A 13,996-nucleotide genomic window follows, 5' to 3' on the forward strand; every position below is an offset into this window, starting at 1 on the left:
AATATATTTGCATATGTACATGTCTTTATCTAGACCTCTATGAATGCCCTTTGCCTCTCAGCTCTTTCCTCTGTTTCCCTTGACTTTCCTCCTGTCCCACTATCATCAAAGCATATTTATTATGTGTGCAATTATTCATGACATTGCATTCTGTCTTCAGCTCTATAAACTGTGTCCACACTCTAACTGGGGAAGAAAAAGTGTTTTTTTTCCCATTTTCGTTTTTATTAATCAAATTTAGTATTCTTTTTCTCATGGTGGTTAAGGCTATTAAGATATCAAATAACTTGGCTTTTTTTTAGCTTCAGACATATATATTTCTATCAATTTTCTATATTAATTGATAAAATAATTTAGAAGTATGTAGAGAATGTTACAAAAATGACAAAGTAATTCAGACATTCATTTGAGCTTACTTTCATGAATCCTTAGTAGATGGAGTACATATATAGACTAATTGTAATTCAGGGTTAAAAAGAACATTTCAAGAGCTATCTTGACATACAACCTACAAGGAAGATCAGTTAATTTGACTATTATTTAAATTTACAAACAAAAAGCATGTATGCCAATGATAAAGAAACTGGTTTTGGTGATTAGGGTGTAAAAGTTAGAAACACAATATAATAATTAGTAGTTGGAAAATGTGGTCTTGGTTATAAGAATGATGCCAGAGGTTGGATGATAGAGTTCTACATGACCAATAACTTACTCATTATAAACACATTATTAAAACAACACGAAGCACAGCTGTACATCTGGACATCATCAGATGTTTTATATAGGAATTGAATAGACTACATCTTTGGTAAGGGAAAATGAAGAAACTCTATATTATCAGTCAAGACAAAGCCAGAGGCTAAGTGTGGAACAGACCAATCAACTTCTCATATTCAAGTTCAAATTGACATTAAAGAAAATGATGAGAAGGTAAAAAGAGCCAAGTTTGGCATTGGATATATCTTGCCTGAAACTAAGGGTCTTCTCAATAATAGATTTCATGCAGTAAATGCTAGTGATTGAAGACTGGTATATTTGTGAGATGCCATCAAGAACATTACACACAAAGAAAGTAAGAAGTAATTAAAATGACATTAAACGGAAAGACAACAATGAATGTCAAAGGAAAATCTGAAGCATTTTCTTGAGTGAGGAGTAGCTCAAGCTAACGCAAAAATGTTGTAGCAGAAGAGGTGAACACAGTATTTCAATGGGAACACGAGGGAAAGTAGTATAATGAAATATGGAAATACCTGGAGTTTTAAAACAAAATGGAAAAAAATGATCATCATTTCTCAAAGTAGAGAACAATCTATTCTTGAGATGTAATATGGTAAGATTCTTAATGGGTTAAAAATAGATAGATTCAGAAACCATAAAAAACGGGGAGAGTATTCCGAGTCATTGTATTAAAAAGAATTGGTTAACATTTAACCATTTCACGAGCTAACATATGATCAAAAACCACTTAAAATAAGTGGCTCAGAGCTGCATTGAGAGCACTGGCAAAAAAAAAAAGAGGTTTCATAAATTGGTAAAATGCCAGTTGAGATGCTTTGACAACAGGTGCAACATTGGAAACTGTTATTCAGACATGTAAAAAACCACTGATTAGAAGCAATACATATTTGTGCCCATACCAAGGAAATGGGATCAAACAGTATTGAAACTAGACAATAAGACTAATATCACCTCATAACAAAGTATTCCGAAGCTATTCCCTGAATAGCTGTAATTGTGCATAGACAAGGAACTGACAGAAGACAATATGCAACAAGAAGGAGGATGGTTGAAAAATGATGGAGGCAAGGCAAGCCATTGGAAGATTTGGAAGTGTTTAAGGCAACAGTAGCAAATAATGTTATGTACATAACCCTGTAATAGGTGTGACCCAAGACTCTTGAAGATGCATATAGGCTGAACAGATGTTGGAGAGAGTGGGATTAGATCCACAGATATAAGGAGATTTATTAAAAATCATTTTATTGGGGGCTCATGCAGCTCTAATCATAATAATATATATATATATATATGCATACATAGTGTCAGTATTTCTATCCTAAAGGACATTTTACATGAGTAGAGACTGTGGTCTCTCTTCTCCAATACTCTTTTACTCACACCACTCTCTTTTTGTTCTTTTAATTTTATTACTTTTATTGGGGGCTCTTACATCTCTTATCATAACCCGTGATATAAGGAGATTTGAAAGATAATAGTTGTATATTGTATTTATCATTGCTGCTAATATGTCCATGAATGTAGTGGAGCATAACGGGAAAAGTTATGGATACTTCCGAGACATAACCAAACTCTTTGAAGGGATGAGTTCCCAGGCCTGGGGCATCAGAACTAGTTTCAGAGGAAACCAAGGTTAATTGACACAACATAAAGACATCCCATTCTACTTGTGATTGGATATGTAACAGCTTGTGAGCAGCATCTGAAATGCAGCCATTGGTCTCTTCCCATATGGAAGAAAGATGAGTGATGGGACTTGAAAGAAATGGAAGTAATTAGATCAATGAACCTGAAAACATCAGTTTGAAACCACCCTGAAACTAGCACTAGATGGTGCACAGCTGCCACTACTAACTGCTTTGAAAGGGATTACATAAGAAGGCCCTGTATCAAGTGGAGAAAAATGTGGCACAATAGTCAAAATTATAATAGAGACCTACTATTCTGAATGAGTCTATGACTATTAGTCATCCTTCAGGTCTGAAACTGAACCCCCATGCATGGTAAAATAATCAACCATTTTAAGATCAAAAGGGCAGGAGTACCCAAAATCAAAGTCCAGAGAGTTAGGAAAGAAGGAGAATAAAAATGGGAAACACAGGGAGAAAGAGGAATAAGCAATATTTTTAATGCATCTAGGTTGAACAGGTGTTGGGGAGAGTGGCATTAGGTCCACAGATATAAGGAGATTTGAAAGATGATAGTTGTATATGTGTATTTATGACCGATGATACATTCCATAAACTGACATAAAATTCACAACATAATATTTTTAAAAACCAAATGAGATTTAGAGGAGAATGTATAATGAAATATATTATTGCTGATATCAGCTGGATCTTGGATACAAGGGGACTTACTAACTTTATAGGTTCAAACATATCAATTTCTATTGATTCTGTATATTAAGTAATGCAATTGGAGATTGATTCAGTAATTTGATATAGGTGTAGAAAATGTTGCACAATGACAAAGTAACTCAGTAACTCAGGATCTTGGCTGAGAGCAAAGAATGGTAGCTAGAAACACACCTGCGTTATTTCAGCTATATGAAAACATTTGACTGATTTGAGAGTAACAACATCTAGATGCCATTGTGAAGAGAGGGAATTCCAGAACACTCACAGGTATACATGTAAACTATGTACATGAATCAAGGAGCAGTCATTGGGGAGAAAAAAAGATACTATGCAGTTTGAAATAGTGCATGTGGCAGTTTGTATTCTTTCATATTACATATTCATATTTTTGCTGAAAAAATAAACATAAACTGGGCTATATGAAGATGAATATCATATCAAGATTGGAGGAAGGCTCATTAACAATCTGAGATATGCAGATTACCCAACTGCAGATACCAAAAAGGAAGACAAATTGAAATACTTACAGTTGAAGATCAAAGACTATATTCTTCAGTGTGGATTATATCTGAACAAAAAGACAATGATTTAAACAGCATCCAAAAAAATGGCAAAGTACATGAAATTGCCAAAGGTTTCATTCTTCTGAATAATCAATGCGCATGGAAGCAGCTGTCAAGAACTGTCCTCAGGCATTTGGGCGTATCCCAGGAACCCAGACTGGGTGCCATAGAACACTGACACACTGAATCCTGCATTGTTGGGGAGCCAATAAAGGAGCATGGGTGAGCCCCATACCGGAAGCTCACTGGGTGAACTGGCGTCTACCTCAGACACACTTGTAACCTATGGACGTAGCCGGAAAACACGTACTGTCCAAGGAAATAGAAGACAGCTGTACCAAGAGTGGTGGACTGTTGGTTGGCCAACAAATGAGATTTTGCTATATCAGTGCCCTGTCTTATAGTATTGAGACCTCCATATAGTACAGAGCCTCTTGTTTATACACACACAATAAAATGGACAGTGTTTTCATCTTGAATGTTCTAAGCTCTCTAGGGAACACTTCAAAAGGAGCACCTGGCATGCAAGAGACAAATGGCGTGTATCACTTCTTGAGAACAAGAGACAAAAGGAGCAAATTGTCTTAGAGATAAGCATCCTTTAACAGTGCATGTGAGGAGCCAGGCATCTGTAGGAGACTGCTGTATATGATTATTTCATGGAGGGTAGACGTGGAGAAGCATCCTTCCTGAAGCATATGTGCACTTGGCTCTTTCCATTATCTCTGACTGTGAAGGCATGCCTCTCACTAGGTCTGGAATGCCTAGACCAGTGGCCACAGGTGCTGGGAGCTGGCCACATACACTTTCTTCCAGGCCCTTCCTGCTTCCCACAGAGGGGACTTCAAAAAGCTCATTGAGAAGTGGAACTAAAAGATAATGGAATTTTTCAAAATGAATTTTTTAAAGCCTTTTCATATTGCCTGATATTAGTTTGGACTAATGTTGAATTGTCAGCATGTAATTGTTGAATTACACTTCGAAAGATAGTTGGCTACATACTGTTTTTGTTTCTTTAAAATTATCCTTATTTAAAAAAAACATCCTTATTAACTACAGAGATTGGTTCTTCCTAGTCAACTTTGTAATACACAGTTCACTTTGTTAAAACTTCATAGCTAGCTGACTCTGTTATTCTCTGTGTAACAAATATATGAATTACATTTGTGCATTTTTGTGTCATCTTAACAATTTATAGCTAAATTTTGTCTATTTTGCTTTTTAATGTAAGTTGAGAGACAAAACATAGGTCCATGAGACCAAAACATAGGTCTACACACTTTTTTTAGATCAATAAGTTGACCCGATATTTGCACTTAGTTGTTAAGTAAGCAATTATATTCCTCTATGCTATCGGTTAAGCGCCAAATTTTGAGATGGATCCTGTCCCTGCACAAGAGTTTACAAATTACTGGAAAGCTATAAATATATGCTTACAAATAAGGAAATTTTAAAGTGGTATTATAAATTTTACTTCAATTTTACTTCAGAGCCACATGTATGTGCTAAAAGAGCCACAGTTTGCCAACCTATGGCTTAGGTCAAAGGGCTTAACCATGCTAGGCCATGGTACCTTGAGAGAGAGAAGCCCCAGATGATCCCACAGTTCAGTTACCTCTACATAAATTGTGGGAGAAAGAGGAGGCTTTCTAATCCCATCCAAAGTTACAGTCTTGGAAACCCACAGGGCCAGTTCTACCTTGTCCTATCAGGTTGCTATGAGTTGGAGTTAACTCAATGGCAGTGAGTTGAATTTTTCTATACAAATTTATGCTAATTACCGAGAAATAATTTCATCATCCAAGAAGAAACATAATCCCATATTATCTAATTTTCTTTTTACAAGGAGATAGCCTAAAACAGTGCTATACTTGACATAATTTGAATCCAGCTTCTCTTTGAATAAAATAACAGTTATGATTCTTTTTTATAATATTTCAAAGGAAAATATACATTACTTAAACCATATCTTGCCCTGTTTTTTAAATAACATCTTTATATTTTCTTCATCTCTATTTACAAAACAAATACATTACTTACATTATACTCTCTCTCTCTTTTTTAAGACAGTTAACTTCTGTTGATCTTGCCCCATGTGTGCACATGAGTACTTTTCATTTTTTTCTATTTACTAGAATAATACATCCTTTATTTATATGCATCATAGCTATCGCTCATGTAACTGTCATGAGAAATGCGCCCATTTCATATCCATACTCCTTTTATTAACATGTCAATATAGCATTGAGAAAACAGCAATTTTTTTATGAAACGGTTTATCTAAAATGTCAGCTATTTATACTCTTACAGATTGAGAGACATGACAACTGTGCCTATGACTACGTAGAAGTTCGAGATGGAAGCAGCGGAAATAGTCCTTTAATAGGGCGCTTCTGTGGTTATGATAAACCTGAAGATATAAGGTCAACCGCCAATACCCTGTGGATGAAGTTTGTTTCTGATGGAACTGTAAACAAAGCTGGGTTTGCTGCTACTTTTTTTAAAGGTAAATTTGAAATAATTTATAAATGTGAGGTTTTCTTTTTTAGAGGTTACCATGATGTTTATATTTCATTTAAAGCTGAATTATAGTGTTGAAATCTTAAGAATGCAAAGTTTATAAGGATATTTAGGAGATTTTTTAAATTAAAAAACTTACTAGATGAGTTCTGGTATCTGAAACTTTGTTGAGAAGAAAGAGCAGGGAGCCTCTAATATCAGTATTTATCAAACAGTCAAAATAGCACAACACAGAAAAAGGAATTTGAATAGGGAGAACATCGCAATTAACAAAGAATTCACAAGCAGAAAATGGCTTACTGATGCATAGTTTTTCAGTTTATTTCCAACTCATGGATTTTCTAAACCAACTCTTACAGTGTAACCTCCTTGGCAGAATATGCTGATATCAAAGGTATTTTTCTTTACAAAAATGACTACTGACCACCTTTAATTTTCCACGGCATCACAATGATTTGATTTTTTGGTTCTTTGATGCCTGATACCGGATTTCTTTGATACCTCATGATCACACAGGCTGGTGTGCTTTTTCCATGTGGGCTTTGTTGCTTCTAAGCTAGATGGCCACTTGTTTACCTTCAAGTCTTTAAGACCCTAGATGCTGTATCTTTGAAACCCTAATGAAGGCTGAGCATGATATTGGGACAAGAGGAAAGTAAAAGGAAATAGAGGAAAGAGCTAGGAGGCAAAGGCATTTATAGAGGTTTAAATAAAGGCATGTACATATGCAAATATATTTAAATATGAGGATGGGGAAATAGATCTATATGCATATATTTATAGGTTTACTATCAAGGGAGCAGATGGACATTGGGCCTCCACGCAAGTACTCCCTCAATGCAAGAATACTTTGTTCTATTAAACTGGCATTCCATGATGCTCACCTTCCCAACACAATCACTGAAGACAAAGATGGTACATAAGCAAATGTGGTGAAAAGAGCTGATGGAGCCCAGCTATCAAATAACTTTTTCTTAAAAGCAGTTTTGTTCGCACCTCATTGATTGTGATGGCAGATTTAACAGAACAGTGTGTGACTGTGAAATTTTGTTTCCTACTTGGGAAAAATGCTGCAGAAACTGTTGTGATGTGGAACACAGTTTACAAGGACAGCACAATGGGAAGATCTCAAGTGTACAAGTAGTTTTCTCATTTCAAAAATGTTGAAATGTCGATTGATGACAAACCTCATTCTGGATGTCTGTCAACTTCTCAAATGGACAAAAATGTTGACAAAATTCATGCACTTGTGCTCAAAGATCATCTATGGACATTGAAGGGATGGGGAAGTTATACGGACTATCATGGACCTCAGTTTTGCAAATTTTAACAGAAGATTTGAGAATGATGAAGGGTGGCTGTGAGATTTGTGCCTCAGGTTCTGATTGATCAAGAAAAAGAGCATTGAGTGGAAACATGCTGTGCTTTGAAAGAACAGCTCTGAAGCGACACAGACATTTTTTCCATGATCAATACTGGTGATGAGACGTGGTGCTATTCTTACAACCCTGAAAGCAAACATCAATCAAAGCAGTGGAAGATGCCATTGTCACCTTTCCCCCAAACAGCTTGTCAGGTGAAATCAAAAAGCAAGATGATGCTCATTTGTTTCTATTTAATGTGAGGGGATAGTGCATTTGGAATTTGTTTTGTTTTGTTTTTTAATGTGAGGGGATAGCGCATTTGGAGTTCTTTTTACTATGTCAGACTGTTAATCAAGCTTTCTATTTAGAGGTTCTGAAAAGATAGCTAACAGTGTGTGACAAAAAAGGCTTAATTTGTGGCAGACGGGGACTGGTTTTGCCACCATAACAATGTACCTATTCATGCAGCTATCTCAGTGTGCCTGTTTTTTGCAAAAAACAACATGCCTTTCTTGCCCCATGCACTTGACTCACCTGAGCTCGCATATGCGACTTCTTTTTGTTTCCACAAATGAAGTGGGACATAAAAGGATACTGATTTGACAGCAATGTAGAAAAGGTGAAAAACAATATGATGGAGATGCTGTCAGCCATCCAAACAGATGAGTTTGAAAAATGTTTCCAGGAATAGAATCACTGATTTGACAAATGTACTAAGTGTAATAGAGATAAAGTTGTTTTGTAAAAAAAGTTTTAAATACATATCTTTTGAGGGGGGATTCCAACTTGGGGGGTGTACCCTCATCATATATGTGTATATTATATATAGTTATGTAATAGATTTTCCCTGAAAATTACTTTGCATTGGCCATATGAAATTATAAAGCAGAGAACCTTGGTATTTTTTTTGTATGTTGTGATACTGTATATAGTAAAAATATCATTTCTAGTAAAGCATTTTTTGAAATATATACTTACATGTTTTACCTTTTCTATATGTGTGATATTTCACAGTAAAAGAAATATGCTATTAAGTCTCTTATGTGAGATTTAAAAATGTGTTTATTAAAATGCCTATATTTTGTAGATGCATAATTTCTCAGAAGATATTGTTTACCTCTGTTAAAACTTTTATTGAAGAATTCCTAAAGAGTTTTTTCCTAATTTAGTATACTTCATATATTTTATAATGTTCTCATATTCAATTAAAACTGCATATATTTTATAAGAATAATAGTACATTTTGTAACAAAAAATATAAAAATATTGATCCTACTGGCTTTAAAAAGTTCACTTGTTTCAAAGTTTTATTTTGTTTGCTTCATTTTAAAATTTATATTTACCACAGTGCATTTCTTAGTAATAATATTCCCTTAAATTGTTTTTCAAAATATATCTAGGAAACCACAGTATACCATGCACTAACAAGTAAAGTTAAAGATTTTCGGTATTTTTTTCCATTTCATTCCAAAAAATATCACTGAGTTTTAATAATCATTGTTTGAACCTTGAATTCAGATAAAAGTCACAAATTGAATCTCTATGAAAATGATCTCAGTTGTCCATGCTATAGGTTTCAACTCTTTCTTTTAATTCTCATGCAATGCGATTTTTAGTTTAAGGCAACATGAATTTGTGTTCATCATTTATAAAGGCCTATAAAACTGATGCTGTATTTTTTTTCTGGAAAAAAACAACAACCAGTTGACCCAGTTTATTCAAGGCCATTAAATTTAACCTTTAAAAATATTCCCAAATAGTCAAACCAAACTTTAGTTGCTATATAATTTTCACCTCTTTATAGAGGAGGATGAGTGTGCAAAACCTGATCGAGGTGGTTGTGAACAGCGTTGCCTCAACACTCTTGGAAGCTATCAATGTGCGTGCGAACCTGGATATGAGTTGGCACTGGACAAAAGGACCTGTGAAGGTAAGACTTGAGTTGCATGGTTCCTTTTATGGAATCAAACCTCTCCTTCTGTGGTCAGCTGGACGAGGTGTGTGGGTGTGTGTTACCATAGTGATCCTCTGTGTCAGGGTGGAACTGTGTTCCACTTGGTTTTCAGCAGCTGATTTTTTTAGAAATACATAGGCAGGCTTTTCTCCTGACAAGCCTAATTGTGGAGTCCACATGTAATATTCATATATACCAACTGCCATCAGGCCTATTCCAACTCATAGCAATGCCATAGGACAAAGTAGAACTGCTTTCTAGGGTTTCCTTGGCAGTAAATCTTTACAGGAGAACATCACCTCACTTGCAGAATATGTGGTTGAGTTGAACTGCTGGCCTTACTGTCAACAACTGATGCTGAACCCAAACTCAATCACACTCCTTGCCACTGAGTTCTTATATCCAGAGAGAAACATGTAGAATACAAATACCAACTACTTTAGGTAACTCAGACTCCTTAGGAATTAATTATTAATTGTAGTAAATTATTAGCAATTTACTAATTCCTAATTAGTAAATTATGAATTGTAGTAAAATGTTATTTTTGCTTCACAGGCTTTAGAATACTCTAATTTGGCCAATTTCTTTATTATTTAGATGCTCTGATCAGAATAGAAAAATATATAGCACATTTCTATGAAAATTATATTTAAAAGGGAAAAATTGAAACACATTACTTAAGTGTTTCTTTGAATAAAATGCATTATCTTATCAGAGTATATTACCAGCTAGAAATTTTAAGGAAATCAACTATAGATTTTTGTTTGATTATAGAAGACAGTGGTTTTTTTTTTCCATATATGTTTTTGTGAATTTGCACTACAAACCTCATATATATTTGCATGTATATACAGGTGCTATATCTATACTAGATATTCATGGATTTGATTCCATCTCATAGAGACCCTATAGAAAAGTGTAGAACTGCCCAAGAAGGTTTCTAAGATGATAAATCTTTACTGAAACAGAAAGCCCCATCTTTCTCCCATGGAGTGTTGCTGGTGAGTTTGAACTACTTACCTTAAGGGTAGCAGATCAATGTGTAACCCTGTAAGCCACTGGACTCCAGATATTATAGTCATTTAAAATATAAAATGAGCCCCAGCTTTATTTGCATTGCCCAACTTTTAACTAATCTAAAAAGTTGTAATACTGTAATAATTTGCTTATATGAAAAGCTACAAACTTTTATTCCTTTTTAAATTAGATCAGATCATTAAAGTACCTGTGCTAAAGTATAAGAAAATCTGAAAGATAACTCAGAGACTGAAACTTTCTACATTTCAATGCTGAAATAAGCTTTCAGCAGTATTTGTCATGCTGAGGTGCTTTGTGATCAATGACAAAGTATGCCTAGGTGTGATTTAAAAAAAAAAGAATACCTTTTCCTTTTATTTCTTCTAGCGGCTTGTGGAGGCCTTCTGACCAAGCTGAATGGCACCATCACCACACCAGGCTGGCCCAAGGAGTACCCTCCTAACAAAAACTGTGTGTGGCAAGTAGTCGCACCAACCCAACATAGAATTTCTATGAAGTTTGAGTTTTTTGAACTGGAAGGCAACGAAGTGAGTGAACAATAAATGCAGCTATTCATATCATGTTTTGGTAATTCTAAAGCCAAACTGAAAAGAAAATCTAAACAAAAATGAATGCATTTATTATTATAATGTTATAGTTTTATTTTTTTGTCAATTGCTCATTGCTCATTTCTGTTTGTGATTTTTAAAACCACTGCTTATGACTTTGTGTGTGGGGGGTGGATGGGTGGTGGGATTATGTAATATTTTGAACTACTTAGGTGAGATTGAAAATATGTTTAATATATCCCATTCCTTGATTTATTAAAGAACTGAAATATTTAGGGTTGATTGAATGTCACATAGACCTTTATGGAAAAAATAAATCAACATCAACTGATTGAGTCATAGTAAAAAATATCCATTTAGGTGAACCTGCTATATTTTAGCTATAGAAATGATATATTTTCATTATATAAAGTTTATTATTATGCATATGCTTATGATTCATAAAAAGATTGAGCTGTTAGACTTCAATAAAATGCATTTAGATGAAACTACCTTTCTTTCATTAAGTTAACTGTTATGAGACCATTTTTAAACAAGTAAAATCACTTATTTGAAAATGATTATGTGCTAATAAGCACATACTATATTCTAATGGAATGCCACGCCTAGAAATAAGAATGTTTGGAAATGTGTCCTTTGTATGATCAACATAGTTTGTTTAATTTATATACCTGCAGACTCTGAGCTTAGTGGGACTTTTGAAATTATTTTTATATTTCATGTAAGTTTTATAGTAAATAATCATAAATTTTCTATTTTTATGATATGTTATCCACATAAAATGCTATTTCCTTCAATAATTATCTCAAATGTGAGGAAATGTTAAACTGAATAAAATAACTGGCATAGTGTTTTTGAGAAAGCTTTCGTATAAGCCTTGCTCTTTGAAAATGAGAATTTTCCTGAAAAGTCTATGATTTGATATGAACTTGGTGTTGGATGATTTCTAGTTTCATGGTTTACCTTAAATTGATTAGTTTGCACAAGGATGACATTTGGTGCATGTAGATGTCTCTGATAAGAATAGAAGTTTGTGTTCTGGAAGGATCATTGATGAGTTTTGTATAAAGAGAAGATTGTGCTCTTAAAGCATAATTTTCATAGTAAGTCTTTATTCATAGACAAGCCCTTTGAAAACTCTCTAATATGCCCCAGAATTCTTTAATAGGCAGTGACATTATTATGTGGAATGATGTTACAGAATATGGTGCATTTTCATAGTTTATTATCTTAGTTGCATAAAATTAAAATCCTGAGCAAAAACTTGATTTATAGAATATATAGTTGTAGTTTAAGCTGCATTAACCTATTAATTACATTGGTAATCAAAAGGAAAGTCAATTGCAGACAGCTCAGTCCTGGACCATTATTTTGTGCTTTAAAATTCTCTCTGAACAAATATGACAATTAAAATAAAGTAGATAGAAAAAAAATTGATTTTCCCTAAAGCATGTTCCTTATATATCACCTATATCACAAGAACCAGTTGTTTGAGTTGATACAGTGCAAGATACAGGCTGTGTCTAGGGCTCATCACATACATTGTTAAACTGTCCTAATTACACAATTACGTAATAAGATTATTCATACAAGATGTGTTCTTTAAAATGTGCTCTATAGGAACTTTGAAAGAGTGTGTTATGGAAATAGCTGTTGGTGGCCATAAAATTACGTAAGAGTACCTGGCATTCGCTCAATTGCTTTCATTTTGGTGGTATAAATGAGATGATGATTTAGTGCTATAAATCAGAATGAATTTATATGAATATGAATACATCATTTTTATATAAACTCTTGCCTCATCTCACTGAATAAGAGCCTAATTGTTTACCTCAAAGCAATACTACAGGGTAATTATTTAGCAATTCAAAGAAACTAAGAATTAATTCTTAACTAACTAAAAGAAACTTTTAATGAGTTTAAAAGGCAAACAGTGGTTTTTATTATCTATTGTTTACTTTGAAAGTTATTACTAGTGTCACTCTGCTTAGAATGTAGTGTTTGTGGGCACAACACCAGTCCATGCAAACCTCTGTTGCTGTTACTCATTGTGGTTCTACACAGAAAGAGTATACTTTTTGATAAAATATGCAAACTTTTCTAAACATCAATTTTCCCCTCTACAATGCAGAGGATTACTTCTGTTGATTATTGTTTACTAGACTAAATGTATCCATTTTCTATCATTGTTGTGAGCAGTAATTAAAATAGTACTTGAAAGGTGTTTTGTCAGTTCTTAGTGAAAACTTGAAAATAAAAAAAATGCATAAGAAAGTAGCTGCTGCTTTCCTTGTGATAACCAAGACCACCGTTTAACAATTATTTATCTCTGGTCCTTGTTCTTTTGTATATTTTGGAAAGATGCATGCTATGAACACATACAAACAAGTCTGAATTTGCATATCATTCTTAGTAATAAAGCAAAATTCTCTAGTTTGTTTTTCATGCCTTTGCCTCATATATTTTTTATTTTCTTCATTTTTTATTATCTATTAAATTCAGTTTGATAACCAGAGAACACGAAAACATGATGCATAAAAAATAAATTCCAGTCATCTAGTCTTCTCAACTCTGGTGACTACAATATCCGTGTCTTTCATAGGTTTGCAAATATGATTATGTGGAGATCTGGAGTGGCCTTTCTTCGGAGTCAAAATTGCATGGCAAATTCTGTGGTGCTGAAGTGCCTGAAGTAATCACGTCGCAGTTCAATAACATGAGAATTGAATTCAAATCTGACAATACTGTATCCAAAAAAGGCTTCAAAGCACATTTTTTCTCAGGTATGAATATTCACATCCTGTATTCAGTAGTAGAATTCTCACTCTCCATTTAGGAGATTGGGGTTTGATTCCCAGACATTATGCCACAAGCTCTTTCACTATCCCTGTGTCAGGGGAGGCTGACG

General features: G+C 34.1%; 1 protein-coding gene across 3 annotated transcripts in view; it reads left to right on the forward strand.

The window, feature by feature from the left end:
• The window catches only part of TLL1 (tolloid like 1), a 296,082-nt gene that overhangs the window by 239,620 nt on the left and 42,466 nt on the right, over positions 1 to 13,996 (forward strand). For all 3 annotated transcript variants that reach the window (XM_004717383.2, XM_045290498.1, XM_045290499.1), the window contains 4 exons: positions 5,975 to 6,170; positions 9,353 to 9,478; positions 10,907 to 11,067; positions 13,691 to 13,871. In XM_004717383.2, coding sequence (XP_004717440.1) covers positions 5,975 to 6,170; positions 9,353 to 9,478; positions 10,907 to 11,067; positions 13,691 to 13,871 — 664 coding nt within the window. The remainder of the gene's footprint in view (positions 1 to 5,974; positions 6,171 to 9,352; positions 9,479 to 10,906; positions 11,068 to 13,690; positions 13,872 to 13,996) is intronic.

This window comes from Echinops telfairi, unplaced genomic scaffold, assembly GCF_000313985.2.
Source record: "Echinops telfairi isolate 266 unplaced genomic scaffold, ASM31398v2 ScPeMD7_39;HRSCAF=148, whole genome shotgun sequence".
NCBI classification, from domain to species: domain Eukaryota; kingdom Metazoa; phylum Chordata; class Mammalia; order Afrosoricida; family Tenrecidae; genus Echinops; species Echinops telfairi.